This window comes from Eptatretus burgeri, chromosome 12 (genome assembly GCF_056783735.1).
Source record: "Eptatretus burgeri isolate ZD-2024b chromosome 12, Ebu_testis_v1, whole genome shotgun sequence".
Taxonomy (NCBI): domain Eukaryota; kingdom Metazoa; phylum Chordata; class Myxini; order Myxiniformes; family Myxinidae; genus Eptatretus; species Eptatretus burgeri.
In genome coordinates this window covers 10,807,884-10,825,383 of record NC_140972.1, presented here as the reverse complement: position 1 = coordinate 10,825,383, position 17,500 = coordinate 10,807,884, and the positions used below count along the sequence as shown (strand labels likewise).

At 44.6% G+C, this 17,500-nt stretch overlaps 1 protein-coding gene and 1 pseudogene across 2 annotated transcripts in view; both read right to left on the bottom strand.

Moving 5' to 3' along the window:
* LOC147015081 (calcium uptake protein 3, mitochondrial-like) overlaps positions 1-17,500 on the bottom strand; it is a 71,791-nt gene that overhangs the window by 52,440 nt on the left and 1,851 nt on the right. For both annotated transcript variants that reach the window (XM_085849489.1, XM_085849490.1), the window contains exons 2-7: positions 9,930-10,116; positions 9,300-9,331; positions 6,294-6,372; positions 6,133-6,180; positions 5,723-5,805; positions 2,682-2,741 (exon numbers count right to left, since the gene is read on the bottom strand). In XM_085849489.1, coding sequence (XP_085705615.1) covers positions 2,682-2,741; positions 5,723-5,805; positions 6,133-6,180; positions 6,294-6,372; positions 9,300-9,331; positions 9,930-10,116 — 489 coding nt within the window. The remainder of the gene's footprint in view (positions 1-2,681; positions 2,742-5,722; positions 5,806-6,132; positions 6,181-6,293; positions 6,373-9,299; positions 9,332-9,929; positions 10,117-17,500) is intronic.
* LOC147015082 (uncharacterized) overlaps positions 16,062-17,500 on the bottom strand; it is a 2,877-nt pseudogene continuing 1,438 nt past the window's right edge.

Here is a 17,500-nt window from a genome sequence, read left to right as displayed (position 1 = left end):
AGAGAAAGAGAAAGAGAAAGAGAAAGAGAAAGAGAAAGAGAAAGAGAAAGAGAAAGAGAGAGAGAGAGAGAGAGAGAGAGAGAGAGAGAGAGAGAGAGAGAGAGAGAGAGAGAGAGAGAGAGAGAGGTGGGGGCGTTGAGGACACAAGATTTTGAAGAAAACATGAAATTGTGGCATTCGGCCTTCTCAGGAGCAGAGTGGGCTGTGTTGCTACTTGATGTGAAGGAAGGGGTGGAGGGGGAGCATACACCAGAGACAGACTTGAAAAGGCACCACCAGCAGATCTGAGAGGGAGACAAGTTTGAAAAGCTCATTCTTGAGGTTGGACAGACATTGTTTTCTGGCTCTCCTGAGAGTACACACACACTTGTTGCAGGCTTTGTGGAATGATCTGAGGTTGCCTACAGTCTGATTTGCCTTCTAGCAGGAGAAAGCGAGTAGTTTTAAGGTAACTGCCTCACCACAGGATTCAGTGTACCAAGGTTGGGAGGATGGGTTCGATAACTGAAGATGAGATGGGATGAATCTATGCATAAGGAAGAGTCAGGAAGGACCCCGTAAAGTTGTGGTAGCCAGGGTTTCCTTCGTCAACCACTCTCCAACATTATCTAGAGGTGGAAGCTTCCCCAGGCAACTTCATCACAGTTTGAGAGTCCTCAAGTTCAAAACCTTCAACATCAAGAAGAACATCATTGTCCAACGAGAGTTTCTTCCAGCAGTTTAAGTTCTTACAATGTACTTGCCCAGTTGGAAATGGCCGAATTGATGTTGCTTGCCATAATATGTGCTCAGGTTTTGCGTCCTTTTAGTACTATTCTTCATCTTCACTCTCCAACAACAACACCATGAATTTGTCAATACAGGCCATCATGATGCCCCGATCCATCGGTTGAATTAGCGAGGTTGTTATTGGGTGGCAAATCGAGGCACCTAATTTTGCCACACTGACTGCATAACGTTTCAATGTGAGGGAGCATTATCCAGGATCGAAATTGCCTCGACGTTCTCAGGGGCAAGCTTCAGGACTTCAATTTGATGTCTCCTCACGTTGGGATCAAAATGATGGTGAAAGCAGTCTCTCGTGATGGCTTGCATTATCAACCACGCGTTAACAGAGTTGTAGTACAGCACAGGAAGCCTGTCCATGCAGTCCTTCAATATTTGTGGGCGTTTTGACCTGCCCACAATTACTGACTTCAGTCGATGGCTGCCGTCAGCATTTGCACAGAGAAGAGCAGAAAGTCCCTTCTGACTGGTGTTGCCTCCTCACTCCTCATATCCTGAGTATTTTCTGGCAAAGACCTCCAGTATAGCTCAGTTCAGTTTGGTCAGCATGGTACACCTGGGCTAAACTCACTCCGAAGTTCAATCATAATACTGTTCAGTTTCTGTCTGGATAGCTTTACATTTTCAACGTCACCACTTGGAGCCTCACCACAGATTTTCTTGTTGAAAATGTGCCTTTTCCGAAAATGCCACAAGCACCCATTGCTTGCAACAAAACTAGGGATGCCTAAATGTGCAGCGAGACTTCTGGCGGCAGCACCACTTAAACACTGCTGTACGTACAAATTAGAAACTGCTTCTTCCACTTGCATTCCACCATTTCAATGTCATTCTTGTTGACGCAGCACTCCGAGCACCGACATCAAACTTCAAAGCAAACTTCTTCATTACTTCCACCACCGAAGGTGGATGGACATCATGCTTTCATGCCTGTCTGTCTGTGAACAGGATATCTCAAAAAGTTATGAAGGATTCGGACGAAATTTGGTGGACAAGAGGTTTAGTATGTGACAAGATCAAATTGATTAGATTTTTGATTCAGGTCCGGATGCAGATCCAGCCTTTCAGTGGGATACAAAATGTAAACTTGTTCTAATTGACAGAGGTATGCACTACTGAGTCTCGTTCTAGTTTTGTCTTGGTTTTTCTTAATATCAGACACTGTTGTTTAGATATTGCAAACTCCTCCACGGTCCTTGTTCCAGCCATGCCATTTTCAAGTCTCTCTATTATTTTAACTTGTCTGCAATAGTTTTCGACATGTTTCCTTTTTTACTCTTCACTCCTTCCTTTATTTATTTGGCCCAACCGTAAAACACTTTATATGGTGCTGAAAGTTAGAAAAAGGAAAAGGTTGCTCCGAGCTCCACATCGCTCGGTAGATAAACACCAACTGACAACGCGGTCGCGCCAGGCAAACAACTACCAGACAGACTAGTCCGAGTTATCCAAAGTCCGTACAAGCGAGGTTTCACTGTACCAGCTCTTCCGCAAGCCATGACATTGTTTTTAAAAATAAATAAATAAAATAACAGGATAACGTGATACAAGGTAAATACACTGAACCCCAGAATATATTCAAATATGTGAGCAAGTTTAACCCTTTAACATTTACTTGTATTCCAACAAGGCAAATATTTCAGATCACAGATGGTTAAATCTGTCTAATCGATGACACGGTCAGACATCACCACAAATTACACTAACCAGATAATTACAAAATCAGAACCAAACGAATGGTTTTATTTTTGGAGTGAATCAAACTGCATAATAAACAAGAGTTGGTTTTACTATACAATTCAATGTAATCTGTTGTCATGACAACACTCCCATATCATGCTCGTTTAAACGCAGGTTCAGTCCACATCAGAGAACAGAATGAGCGAAGGACGTACCTCGTTGTATTGGAAGTTACTTTTTCTGTTGTCACGACTTTTTCGGAATATCTGCTGAAGCTGGATGGGTGAACAAGGTAACAAAGGGACTTGTTTGAGAAAAAGGAAAGAAAAATCAAACATGCAGATACAGTACACAGGCAAGTGATCACTAAATCAAGGCCTAGATTTAGGGATCTGGAAACGGCTCATCACAAGATAACTACCAAGTCACCATTGGATTGTCAACAAATACCCAGCTGGATCGAAACGACCTTCAGCGAGGGAGTAAACCAAGCGCACCACTTAGGTTGAGGTACATGGGACACCAAGGGTGTGATTCATAAAATTTCCACTGAGGGTGATAACATTAATAGACATCATGGGTTTTCTTTACCTGCGACATGTCACAGGTTTACAAGAGCTCCGTGTTGCTGCTGTTGTTGAGGTTCTTGGTTGAGGTCGATTTTTGAAATGTGCACCCATTGGTCGGACAGCTGCCGGACCACACCCACATCGGTCGCTCGACTCCACCCACCATGGCACCCAGACAAAATGATATGGCCGCCATCACATTAGGCCAGTTGGCCCCTGCCAATTTGATTCTCCACTGTTCGGAGTGTTCGGGTTTGTTGCATCAGATTTCCATTGGCTTTGTTTGGGTCGAGTGTTAATCATCAGGAGGGATTCTGAAAAATTTAAATCAGATGTCGACTAATAGTATTAATGAAGTCCGTCAGAATGCATGGTATGCAATCCAGCACTATGTTTCGTAAATTACTAAGGAAATAGCATTACGGAGTTTTTGAACAGTCCCATATTGGGGTTAATCAATTTGTGACCGTGTGGTGAATCAACTCGTTCTCAGCTAAACGCATGTAAGTGGTTACCACCCCTATTTTAGGGCATACCCTGACTTGAGTGGCATTTTTGAAAGTCACAAAGACTACTACTGGTCATGAAATTTGATTCATTGCACAGATAGTGTTCCATAGGACCTTAAAATATATAGGTTCATGGGTCTATGATGGATATTACTGAATCGACAGGATTTTTATTGAATATACATGCCCAGTATTGGCCTTTTTTCTTGTTTCACCTTAAAATATGAAATATATTAGACCATGCAAAAATACAACATATAAAACATTCTATATGAAATTTCTCATCTCATCAAAAGGTCACCCACCGTCTGAGAAAATCAGCATTTGTGTCAGTCAGTGGTGGATTCGCATGATATATGCACATTCTGGCATATTTTTATTTTTTCTTGTTTTATTGACCTTTTAGAGCCTGGGACTATGAAATCCCCTAACAAAATGACTAGTTTATCAAGAACTCATATTTAAGTGTCTTAAATTATTCAACTTATTACCAATAATCAATGTAAAAAAAATTGAGATGATCCGGGTGGATACTTAATTACAGCGGCTTGACTGAACTTTCCAACCCAAATGTCCGACTGCACGTCACTTTTTTTTAAAAAAATGCTTTTATTCTTCTGTGAATCAGATTATTTTCACTAAAATTTATTTACAAATGGGGCACAGTGATATAGATATAATAGTATTTTAAAAATATTGAAAACATGCATGGCTTTGGTTTAGAGTAATTTTGCATTTTTGTCCGACTGCACATCACACTTTTTTGAATTTGATTTAAAAAATCAATTTCTTAAATTTTTTTTTTAATATTTTTCCAGGTATTTAAAAAAAATTTTATTAATGTAGAAGGCAGTTAAAACAGTTTTGGAGAATTTAGAGAGCTTTTTGATACTCCCAGAATTGATTGAATTTAAAATTTACGTCCAAGAATTTGTTCGATAAATCTCTCTTTTAGTGCTTTTCAGCATCTGACAGTCAATGAATAGAGCAGTAATAAAAAAATAGGTATGTATTATTTCTTAATAATCCCAGAAATTGGTATTTTGATTATTAGATTAGTTGTTAGAATAAGTTTCATACTATGATCTTCATTTATTTTGCCAAAAAAGAAAAAAAAAAGAAAAATGAGGTAATTTCATGGAAAACTCGCAAAACCATCAGAATAGGTACCCCTTCTTCAAAGTATCATATTTCGGTGTGTACATATATATATATATATATATATATATATATATATATATATATATATATATATATATATATATATATATATATATATATATATATATGTAATTAAGCTATACGGTTTTTTGTTCTGAACTCAGTTAGACTTACACTTTCAGGAAAATGTAGTGAGAAGGCAATGGAACAAACCTCATTTTTTGACATTTTTTGAAACAGAGTGGTAACCATTTACATGCGCTTAGCCTCTGATGTAACCGTGGCGGAGGTTGACGTGGATGAGAGGTGTCGATTTAATCTTTTAATAGCGCATTAAATGTGTGTTTCCCAATCGGCCCGTTACCGGATTTTGTTGCAGTTGATGACCACAGTGCGGTCATTCTTGTTTTTGTACTATCTGATTTTCACAACTTACAAGCTATACATAAGAGCGATATAAAGCTAAAAAGTCACATTACAATTAAAATATATAGCTCATACATTTTTCACACACGATAGAGTAAGATATATATTTTTTTGTGATGTCGGATTGAAATACAGCAACATGAGGACAATGACGTAGTCGATTTTCATTGGTCGATTTGTTGTGCTTTGTCACGTGCAGTTTTGTCAGGTGATAACAACGGATAAGTGAAATCCCATCTCATCCACTTTATACAGCTTAACAGCATGATCTGGATCCAGTGAAAGTCCATTGCCAGAGACAGGGAAATCCATTGCCAGGGAAATCCCTGTCAAATCGCACCATCGGGACACCTATTTACCTGTTATGGTTCATTCTTAATGCTCTAAAGACAACATGGGATGGGCACATGGAAGGTCAGCGCTTCCCAAAATCCGCCCTACTGTAAAAACGATCGTAAAACTGCACCTGTGGAGTCAAGCTTCAAGCAAGTCAATAACGGATATTGTCAAATTACAAATAAAGGTTAAAATATATTACAATAAACTCTTCATTGCTCTCGCTATCTTCAGCAACAGATCCTTCACCTTTACCTTGATAAACTCGGCCTTGTCAACCTGCTCATTGCCATCTGTGTCGAACATCTTGAAGGCAATTTTAAAGCCATGCTGTGGCTCTGCAAATAAAATTTTCAAGCATACTTGAATGAAAACACCATCATGTACTCAATTTACAGCAGGTAAAAATCCTACATGAGCACAACTCAACTCAGGTGAAGCAAATTTCATTGGACAAGGAAAAAAAAAAAAATCCAGGTGGACGCCCAGCCGAGCTTCATGGGAAGATGTGGAATTGGAGATAAAGTGCGATGAGAGAATGTGAATAATACACTGTAATAGATTGTGTGTAGAGTGTGGGTGGTGAGTGGGTGGTGAGACCTCAAAGTAAGACTAAATGGAGGGAACACGATTGTTGACGGACAAACATGTATTATGTCACATACTCGTGAGGATGCAAAGCAGGAACAGGTAGTCAGCGTAAGATAACAGACCTGTTGGGTAGGAAAGACACGCAATCCATTTAAATAAAGATATCAACAAAGTTATTGAAAAAACAATTTGTCAGAAATGACATTAAAAGTTCACTTTTCTGTGTCACACTCACCACGGTTTCCAAGTGACTGGAAGAGATTAGATGAGGCAGACTTTAGAGGTGGTGTGGAAGCCAACAAAGTTTTCACTTCCTATAAAAAAACACAAGTAAAATAGACAAAATGTCATAGCCCCCATTGTTTTAGTAATTTTGCTGTACAGAGTTGAAGGGTGATACGAGTCCATATTTATGTACAACTAAAATGGCTGCCAGTCTACCAGTCAGCTCGGCCATCTTTGAGCAGATTGCAAAATAAAGTAAGGAGGCACGTGGATGCCATCATGTACTCTGCTTGTGCCAATTTTGAGCAAAATTGAACAATGCTTGACTGAGAAATGGTTGGGGACACATTAAAGTAACAAAATGGCTGCAGGTCAGCCATCTTGGATCTGATTTTGAAAAAAAAAATACATCTCTATTATAATACCAAGAGCTTGCACACTAAAAACTCGGCTCGCCGTCACACTATCCCTATGAAATTGCTGTGGCACTTAGCGGACATGCCGACAATGTTTGGGAAGTCTTGGCGTTCCATAGTACCACTTGCATTTTGCACAATGCATATTTTTGTCATTCGCCGTGTACGGTCTGTCGTCTGCTACCAGCTATGTTGTACTGCTATCCCGTGCATGTGCACGGGCATCACTAGTACATATATAATCCATCATTCATTATCTGTTTGCCAAGTTTAAACAACATCAGTAAATGCATGTCTGAGAAATGGTTGTGGACGCGTTCGATACGGGGGGGTTTTTTTGCAACTGAAATGGCCACTAGTCCACCATTCGGCCATCTTTGATAAGATCGCAAAATAAAGTTAGTGTATGTGTATGCCATTGCATACTGTGCTTGTGCCAAGTTTGAACAAAATCGGACCATACCTGTCGGAGAAATGGTTGGGGACACGTTTAATTAACAAAATGGTTGTCAGTTGGCCATCTTGGATCTGATCTTGGAAAAAAAATTACATACTTATGTAAGGAATCATTCTTTATCTGTGTGCCCAGTTTGAGCAACGTTGGTAAATGCATGTCCGAGAAATAGTGGACGTGTTCAATATTGGGTTTTGTTACAACTAAAATGGCCATCAGTCGGCCATCTTGGATCTGATCTTGAAAAAAATGACGTGCATATTGCAAGCCCTCATTCATTATCTGTCTGCCAAGTTTGAATAAGATCGCTAAATGCATGTCTGAGAAATGGTTGAGGACGTGTTCAACATGGGGTTGTTGTTTTTTTATAACTAAAATGCATGTGTTGGCCATCTTGGATCTGATGTCGAAAAGAAAAATGACGTGCATATGTACAGCATTATGTGTTGTCTATGTGCCAAGTCCAAATAAAAATCGGTCCATACATGTCCGAGATATGGTTGCGGACGCACACGTGCACACACGCATGGACACGAAAATCGAGACCAAATCCATAAGTCCCCGTCTCAGGCCAAATCCAACGGGGGCTAAAAAAATCCGTAAGTGGAAACCAATCTGTCAGGATGGATCACCAAGTCCATGAAACAAACACATTTTTGTCTCTCATTGTCTTTGTCATGCATGTCACTCAATCAATAACCGAAAGTATTGTTCGTGGAATGAAAAAAATAAAATAGTCACTTTTAATGATGTAACATTTCCATCATAGCATGTCAGACTCTGCTGCAGGTATCAAATGCTTAACCAAGGATCCATTTTATCCCATTCGTCCATTGTCGGTGAAAACTTAATTAGACCCCTTTGTAAACCTCAGCATCGTGTTGGAACATCGTCGTGAGCCTGCAGGACTGACGGTCATGTTCCACAGCTTTGGCACCTGTGAAAATGAAAGATGTTTCTGCAGTGAAACCCAACACCATGGCCTCTGCATTTTGGACTCTCTAAGGCCAACGGCGTTGAAGGTTCTATATTGACCAATTGTGTTGTGAAGGAACCATTTGTCAACCGTCCTGTTGCAACAGATTGCTTGGGCAAGCCGAAGACTTTCTGCTGACCCAAAACAATAATAACAATTTTTAAAAACCACCAAACAACAAGGTGTGAACAAATATAACACCTCAATGGCTTCAACATAGGAGGCACGTGGAACCACCATGCTGGTTCTCACATGACCTCGCTCCGATTCAGACGTGAGGGAACACAAGCACAAGATGCCCTTAACCTAACTCGCCGCCAAATCAGCCAAAGTCCATCCCCTCTCGAGCAATACAGAGGACAACTTAGCCCTGAACGTGCACTTAAGATGCTTAAAAAGGTAATATCTTAACGCGAACACGTACGGTGTTTAGGGACCTAATCCGACGACCGTCCCCAACTGTAAACGGAACAATACATACCTAGTGGTGCATAATTGAGATTTTGCATCTGGAGCAATTCCTTGTGTTTCAAACAACCCATGTGGTCTTCAAGCCACGTTTCCCATAGTCCATTTCTTTAGCACACACTTTGCCCAAACAAAATCAGCCTCTGGTATCGTTTCTAAAATGAGATAAACGTGCTGTTTTGTCAATTTCCTCGTCAAACCTATCCCATCGCTGCTGGCTTTTAATCCCCGTATCAATATTCATGATATCTGCTTTCCTATAAACAACACGCTTTCATACCGCAAAGCTTTGCATCCACCTCATACCAGCGATCCTGAGCATTGTGTTCGATGCAATTCCGTCATTGATGTTAAAATCAGGACAATGCAAGACAACTCTTGAGAGGATGGAAATATTGCTGAAGCTATTAAAAATAATAATAATAATCATTACTATTATTATTATTATGTTCGCAAATCTATAAATAAGTAAAAATTGTGAGGAATTCATGTTTTTGTGACTGACGTAATTTCCAAAAACACAATTTTCCATGTTTTGTGGAGATGTAACGTCCATCAAGGGATAGGTAACGGGATGTGGGACGAGATAGGGAATGGGACGCGAGACATGGCAAAAGGCCGTAAAGATGAAAGGTTGGATGTAATAGCAAAAGTACAATGTGGAATGTATGGTAACCCTTGTACAATGGGAGGAAAACCTACCTTTGTAGAGAGAGTCTTTCGCTCTTTAAAACCTTGAAACAAAGTAAAGAAACAAAAAATGCCATTAATTACATTAATTACCATGCCAAACAAGACAGTCACAGATCTCCGTGACAACTGACCCCACTCCCCTCCATAAGTCTTTACTTGCACGAGTAACCATCAACATTTGTTGAAGGGAACAAGTAGTCATCAACTAATAAAATTACATGAAACACAAACGTGTCAGCCAGGATGGGGCGGAGCGTGGACGAGACGGGACAGGGTGGGACGGGGCAGGCCGTGGTAGGGTCAGGTTGTGGACGCTTGAGATGTTCTTGTGCACAAATCTATTCCTCACAAACAATGACTGAACAAAGTGTTTAAGTTGTATTTTTAGTTGTTGCGTGGATAATGTCGAGTAAAAAAATTCGAAATTCCTGCAGGTTTTCCAAAAATAAAATCATTCATATTCATTCACCAAAATAAAAGGTCAAAACATCAAAATGAGTGCAAGCAAACAAACAAAAAAAAAAAACTTGAGCATTAAACAGTAAATTATTTTGATTGATAAAATGAGAGTAGCGAATAAATGATTAGAGAACGAAGTATGGAGTGGATTGGAATGATTAACGAAGCAGAAGGTCTCACGTGGTTTTTCTGACGTTAATGACTGCAGGAAGTCAAGTGGGGTCATGTACACCTGCCCTGAGAACTCCAGTGAGGAAAATGTCACAAAGCACTGCTCCAGACGCGATGTTACAGGGACGGTAACCTCTTTATTGTAACCCGAGATGTTATCACTGCTGCTTGGAGCACCTGCATCCTCATTTGAAGTCTGGAATGGCACAAAGGGAAACAGGTAGGTGAAAGAAAAACAAGGTGACAGAATCGTACATACAAAACAACATTATCATAAGTATTGTGACGTCCACGGGACTTGAACAGTCCCGCCAACGTAGAATGAGCCGAAACGATGGAGGCGGTTTATTTATTTATAACCCAAAGATGGCGGTTCTAATCGCTCTACCGCAAACGGGACGAGGAAGGTGGCACGAGTCACTTTTCACTGAGTTGATGATGTTTATTTGTTTTTATTATTAACCAGAAATAACAAGACTCGGCAAGAAGAGGGATCCGGGGCGATTCGACGGGATGGTGTGGGATCGGGCGTGGGGAAAAACACAGACAATTCCAATGAATATACAGATCTCAAACCCTCTAAGGCGCCAAGCACACACACACACACACACACACACACACACACACACACACACACACACACACACACACACACACACACACACACACACACACACACACACACACACACACACACACACACACGCGCACGCACACACACACACACGTAGCTATTTCTGGTGGTCAGGCTGGACCGTGGTGTGGACGCAACTGTCCCTGGATCGGCGTCGGACGAGCTGGCCTTGCTCTCGTCAGGGGGGGCAGGAGAAACCGTGGTGCTGTCGACCTCCTGGTCTTGGCCCAAGTCCGCTCACAGCCGCCAGGGTACCAGTTCTGGCGCCAAATTGCGAGCAGGAGAGGGAGGCAGGTCCGCCCGCCGTTCGACCCCGTACTCCGAGCCAGCAGAACCCCAGAGCCAACCAAGGTGAGGCACGAGGCTCAGCAAGGCTCCAAGACATGATGAAGAACACGATTGAATCAGCACAACAAGGATGCTTCCTGCGCAACAGCCTCCACACCAAAAAAATACGATCGTTTTGTCCCGATCTTCTTCCTCTTCTTTTTTTCGACCCCGAACAGAACCTTTTTATCCTTGGTCCTCGTCACTTCCAATCGAGCCGTTTTATTGGCCCACCGCCGTCGCCTTCCGCCAATCGTGATCACGGGGCGGAGCCATCCGCAGCACTGTCCTGTGACGTCACGGCCAGCCTCCAGAGAATACCAAAAGGGGTTTACGCAGACACACTTACCCTATCCCGTGTCCCTATCTAATTACGTGACAATTATCATTTTCCCCTTGAAGAAATGAACATTTACTAGACAACTTATCACCACTGAATTGCTACTTATTACATCGAGATCCTGGTAAACTCGAACAGCATGGCATACCTAATTAAACATCCAAATTACCCTTTGAATGCATACCCCCCCTCAAACGTAACACTGCCTCCTCCTCTGGTACCGCAGCTCCTGCAAGGTATATCACAGGTGCTACCATACCAGCCTTAACACTTACTGACTCACACCTAATTGACCTCACGAAATAAAGTAGGAGGGGCAATGGGCAGCGAGTCGCAGCTAACTTACCTATCCTGCTTAATGTACTACCCCCTTATGGGCTTATCCTCGCCTAAACAATCATTCGTTTTTTTTTGTTTGTTTTTTTTTATTATTATTTTATCACATGAGAGCACTGAGCGAAGTTGCACTTCATCCTCCGGATCATCGCTCTTGCCCAACACTCTTCCAGTGATCTGGGGAGGGGAAACAAAAGGTTCCACAAAAACACAACACTTATACTTTACATTCCTACTCTAAGCCTTAACGACACTATTCACAGGATATTTACACTTGACCGCCTCCCCCAGTGGATGCTAATAGACCCAGCGTTACCTGGGGAGCCAATTTTCAAATTTGCATGCCCAAAAATTATGCGGACATCATGCCCTTGCTGCACATGTCAAGTTGTGCGGGATCGAGTGGGACTCATACATCATCACAACACTCACACCATGGTCTTCATCACATTTCTAGGTCATGGTCCTCATTTTAATCATGCACGCTGAATCCCGTCATGGCCGTGGGGTGGGTTACCACAAGATGATGGGGGCATCTCAGGTGCAACCATGCCCACAGGTAAGCTTTAGTCCAACCCGGACGTTTCTCCACCCCGCTCCCTTTGATTCCCTCCCCCCTGGTAGCCATCAGCTCTAATCCCGTACAACACTCTGGAAGGGGTCTCACTGGCTCCTCTGGCCTTCCTGGGTCGCCAAGGTCCTACCCGCCTTGGTCGCCCAACCAGACCCTCTCCCAGTTGCCTCCAGACACTGTCACCATTAGCCACCAGGTGGTGAATCTCCTTGAAGGGGGTCGCAATTCACGCTCACCGTGAGCTTCAGCAATCCCTGTGGACAAGCACATCATCCCCACCCACAAAACCCACATGACTCCCCCACCCCATCGGCCTTACATGTGACACCTGCATTTCTAACACTTCGCCGACCATGACCTTCCCTGTTACCACACCATGTCCAATAAAAAAATCAATGTGTGCACCATACATTTCATTTCTTAACTTAAAACAACTCACACAGCACTTCTCACCCGATCCATGCACCAGCCATTGGACAGCCACTTGTGCCCGCTTTGTTACCAATTACCCACTGTCCCGATTGTCACTCTAAAACCCAGCAGAACTTACAAACCCATGCCAATTTTCCCACAATTCATTTTTTTTCCACTAAAGGAGGGCACTTCGCCACGATCTCAGCAGCCGAGCATGGCCGTATATGCTCAGCCCAATCTAGTCTCCCCGACCCCCGACAGTGATCTCCGGACCCGACCTATAAAAGGGCATCTCGGATAGACCTGGCGGTTCAGCAGGAGGATTCATCCTCTGAAGCATTTGGGTAATGCCAATTTCTCCCAGCCCCCCTCCCTGATCCCGAATCTCCGCCTGTCGGATCGTCACCGATGGCCTCTCTGGAACCCGACCCGGCCGACTCCACGAGGCCAGCCTGGCCGCGCACTCGGCCGCTCGGTGAACGGTGGGTGGATCCTGTAACTCCACTAGCGCTCGGACCTCAGGGTCAGGAAGAGCAGCTAAAAATTTCTCTAGTGCCAGTCTGTCCCATGCCTCCACTGTAAGGTCCCGATACGCGATCCTGACTGATTGGTAAATGTCCTGTGCCAGCTCCTGCACTGTCTCACCCGGCTTTAATCTGCAGTGCTGGAGCTGGGCCCGCACCAGATCACAGTTTGCAGCGAACCCAAACCGACGGCTCAACGCCTCGCAGATGTGGGAGCTGGTCAACATCCCTCCGCGATCACGTTTAACACATCTGCGGCTGGTCCCCGCAACGTTGCCACCAAATTCCCTGTACGTTCCCGCTCATTCCACCCGTTTAGTCGGGAAATACACTCAAATTGCGTCAGAAAAGCTTCAAGGCTCCCTGACCCGTCGAAATTTACCAGGGGGATCACTTTTACTGTGGCCCGCTTCTCAGTTTCTCCCTTGTCCGAATCCAGCCCAGGGATCAAACACCCTTGTGGCTGCGTATCCAATTTCGGAGCCCACTGTGGCCAAAGATGTTTTGTGGTGAGGGTCTCATGGGTCAATTTTGCCTCCTGTTCCAAACGTTGAATGGACCGATTCACCTCTTCCCGCAGGATCTTCTGGGCCCGCACAACCTCCTCCAAGGCCCCGTCGCGAGTTTGAAGCTGCTCCTCAACCAACCCGGACACTCTACTTACAAAAGATGGCTCTACCAGGCCTTTATCCAAGACTTCATCTTGGCTCATAATTTTATCTTGTTCGTCCAAACGAGCCTCCAATCCTTTTATCTCCTCCGCCAAATTCATCCTTTGCTTCCTCAGCTCTCCCCACTCTTCAACCTGTAGCTGCATACGAGCATCCACACAGGCACGATGACGTTCCAGGCTTTCATCCACTTTATCAACCCGAATGTTCGTTGCATTAATTTTATCTACCAATTTTTTTTCGTATATTTTCCCCCTTCAATGTAATTTCTACCTTTGTTTCCTCCAATCTATCCTCGAATTTACTTTATATTTCTCCCAATTTAACATCCATACACTCCTGCATCTCAGTTTTCATTTTCTCCATCTTTTCCCCCAATTCATCCCTCATTAAATCAATCCGTGCACCCAACTGTTCCCCCATTACCCCCAATCGATCCGCCATCTCTGCCCCCTGTGCCGTCATTTGCCGTCATTTTTGCCGTCATTTTTGCCCTCTGTGTCACGAATTGATTTTCCATTTGTGCCGTCATTTCTGCCATTTGTGCCCCCTGTGCAGTCATTTTTGCCCCGTGCTGTAATTGCACTCATTAAACGTTCCAACATTGTCCAGATCGTCATCATGCCGGTTTTCGGCGCTGCCGGATCCGTTACGGGCGATGAAGCACAGTCCACGCTCGGAACGGGGGAGGTTCCAACCCTACCCCCGTCTCTCCCTTCTTCCCCCGACTCGCTGCCAGACACGTGGCCTTCCTCCTCAAACATCTGCACATCCGCCATGGTGCAGAAGTCCCGTTTGCCGCCAATTAATTTAAATTTGAAAAACCCCGCCAAAATTTTCCCGCGCTCGCGCGCTTTTCTGTAGTAATTTTATATTCCAATTCGTGGCGAGATTTTAATCTTGGTATATTCTCCCGATACCAAATATAATTTAGAGGGGTTCGAACATCCCACTCCTGACACCAATGTGACGTCCACGGGACTTGAACAGTCCCGCCAATGTAGAATGAGCCGAAACGATGGAGGCGGTTTATTTATTTATAACCCAAACATGGCGGTTCTAATCGCTCTACCGCAAACGGGACGAGGAAGGTGGCACAAGTCACTTTTCACTGAGTTGATGATATTTATTTGTTTTTATTATTAACCAGAAATAACAAGACTCGGCAAGAAGAGGGATCCGGGGCGATTCGACGGGATGGTGTGGGATCGGGCGTGGGGAAAACACAGACAATTCCAATGAATATACAGATCTCAAACCCTCTAAGGCGCCAAGTACACACACACACACACACACACACACACACACACACACACACACACACACACACACACACACACACACACACACACACACACACACACACACACACACACAACGTAGCTATTTCTGGTGGTCAGGCTGGACTGTGGTGTGGACGCAACTGTCCCTGGATCGGCGTCGGACGAGCTGGCCTTGCTCTCGTCAGGGGGGGCAGGAGAAACCGTGGTGCTGTCGACCTCCTGGTCTTGGCCCAAGTACGCTCACAGCCGCCAGGGAACCAGTTCTGGCGCCGAATTGCCAGCAGGAGAGGGAGGCAGGTCCGCCCGCCGTTCGACCCCGTACTCCGAGCCAGCAGAACCCCAGAGCCAACCAAGGTGAGGCACGAGGCTCAGCAAGGCTCCAAGACACGATGAAAAACAGGATCGAATCCGCACAACAACAAGCACACTTCCCGCGCAACAGCCTCCACACCAAAAAAAACACGATCTTTTTGTCCCGATCTTCTTCCTCTTCTTTTTCGACCCCGAACAGAACCTTTTTATCCTCCCGTCCTCGTCACTTCCAATCGAGCCGTTTTATTGGCCCACCGCCGTCGCCTTCCGCCAATCGTGATCACGGGGCGGAGCCATCCGCAGCACTGTCCTGTGACGTCACGGCCAGCCTCCAGAGAATACCAAAAGGGGTTTACGCAGACACACTTACCCTATCCCGTGTCCCTATCTAATTACGTGACAATTATCATTTCCCCCTTGAAGAAATGAACATTTACTAGACAACTTATCACCACTGAATTGCTACTTATTACATCGAGATCCTGGTAAACTCGAACAGCATGGCATACCTAATTAAACATCCTAATTACCCTTTGAATGCATACCCCCCCTCAAACTAACAGTATGTTATATGAGACTTTTAAGATATTTGTGTGCTCTGGAGCAGAAAGCCTTGATCCGGGATGTTGTTGGGTGACCTGCAGTGACGTCTGGTAAACTGTTCCACACTGGTATTGTTGCGGGCATATAGGAGCAGTCATACTGAACAAGTGACCAATGAGCACTCTACGTCTTGCCAGTAAGATGCCGCACACCATAGCTTCCAAAGGAAGCACTTGCTCTGGTGAACCTTGATGGAATCCACGATGGAGGTAGCATGGTCCTCAGAAGTGCTGGAACTTCTTCTGTGTGCAGTCTGTACATCAGACCCAGACCTACTACAGTTCTTCTGCATGGGAGAGGATCAATATTCAATTCCTGCGGAGGGGCCTTCATGATACGTACAGCACGACGTTGCACATCATCCAGCTTAAGATACATGGCACTTGCAGACATCCATACGAGGGGAGCATATTCCATTGCGCTCCGGACATGGGCTTTGTACATTTGGGCTCAGCCAAGCGGATCCAAGTATGGAGCAATACCGCGAAGGACACTCACTCTTTGTCCAGCTCTAACGGCGATGGAGTTCACGTGAGACTGGAAATCCAAGCTCTGGGAGAACCCGACTCCAAGTATGCCAAGTTAATGGTGAAGGGGCGGTTAATGATGAAGGGAAGGGTTAATGGTGAAGGTTGGGGTTAATGGTGAAGGGTGGGGTTAATGGTGAAGGGTGGGGTTAATGGTGAAGGGGAGGGTTAATGGTGAAGGGGAGGGTTAATGGTGAAGGGGAGGGTTAATGGTGAAGGGGAGGGTTAATGGTGAAGGGGCGGTTAATGGTGAAGGGGCGGTTAATGGTGAAGGGGAGAGTTAATGGTGAAGGGGAGGGTTAATGGTGAAGGGGAGGGTTAATGGTGAAGGGGAGGGTTAATGGTGAAGGCGAGGTTAATGGTGAAGGGGAGGGTTAATGGTGAAGGGGAGGGTTAATGGTGAAGGGGAGGGTTAATGGTGAGGGAGGGTTAATGGTGAGGGGGGGTTAATGGTGAGGGGGTTAATGGTGAAGGGGGTTAATGGTGAAGGGAGGGTTAATGGTGAAGGGGAGGGTTAATGGTGAAGGGGGTTAATGGTGAAGGGGGTTAATGGTGAAGGGGGTTAATGGTGAAGGGGAGGGTTAATGGCGAAGGGGGTGTTAATGGTGAAGGGGGTTAATGGTGAGGGGGTTAATGGTGAAGGGGGTTAATGGTGAAGGGGAGGGTTAATGGCGAAGGGGGTGTTAATGGTGAAGGGGGGTTAATGGTGAAGGGGGTTAATGGTGAAGGGGAGGGTTAATGGTGAAGGGGAGGGTTAATGGTGAGGGGGGTTAATGGTGAAGGGGGTTAATGGTGAAGGGGGTTAATGGTGAAGGGGAGGGTTAATGGCGAAGGGGGTGTTAATGGTGAAGGGGGGGGTTAATGGTGAAGCGGGAGTTAATGGTTAGGAGGGGTTAATGGCGAAGGTGAGGATTAATGGCGAAGGGAGGGTTAATGGTGAAGGGGAGGGTTAATGGTGAAGGGGTGGGTTAATGGCGAATGGGGGGGGGGTTAATGGTGAAGGGGGGGTTTATCTGATACTGAGGGACATTTCGT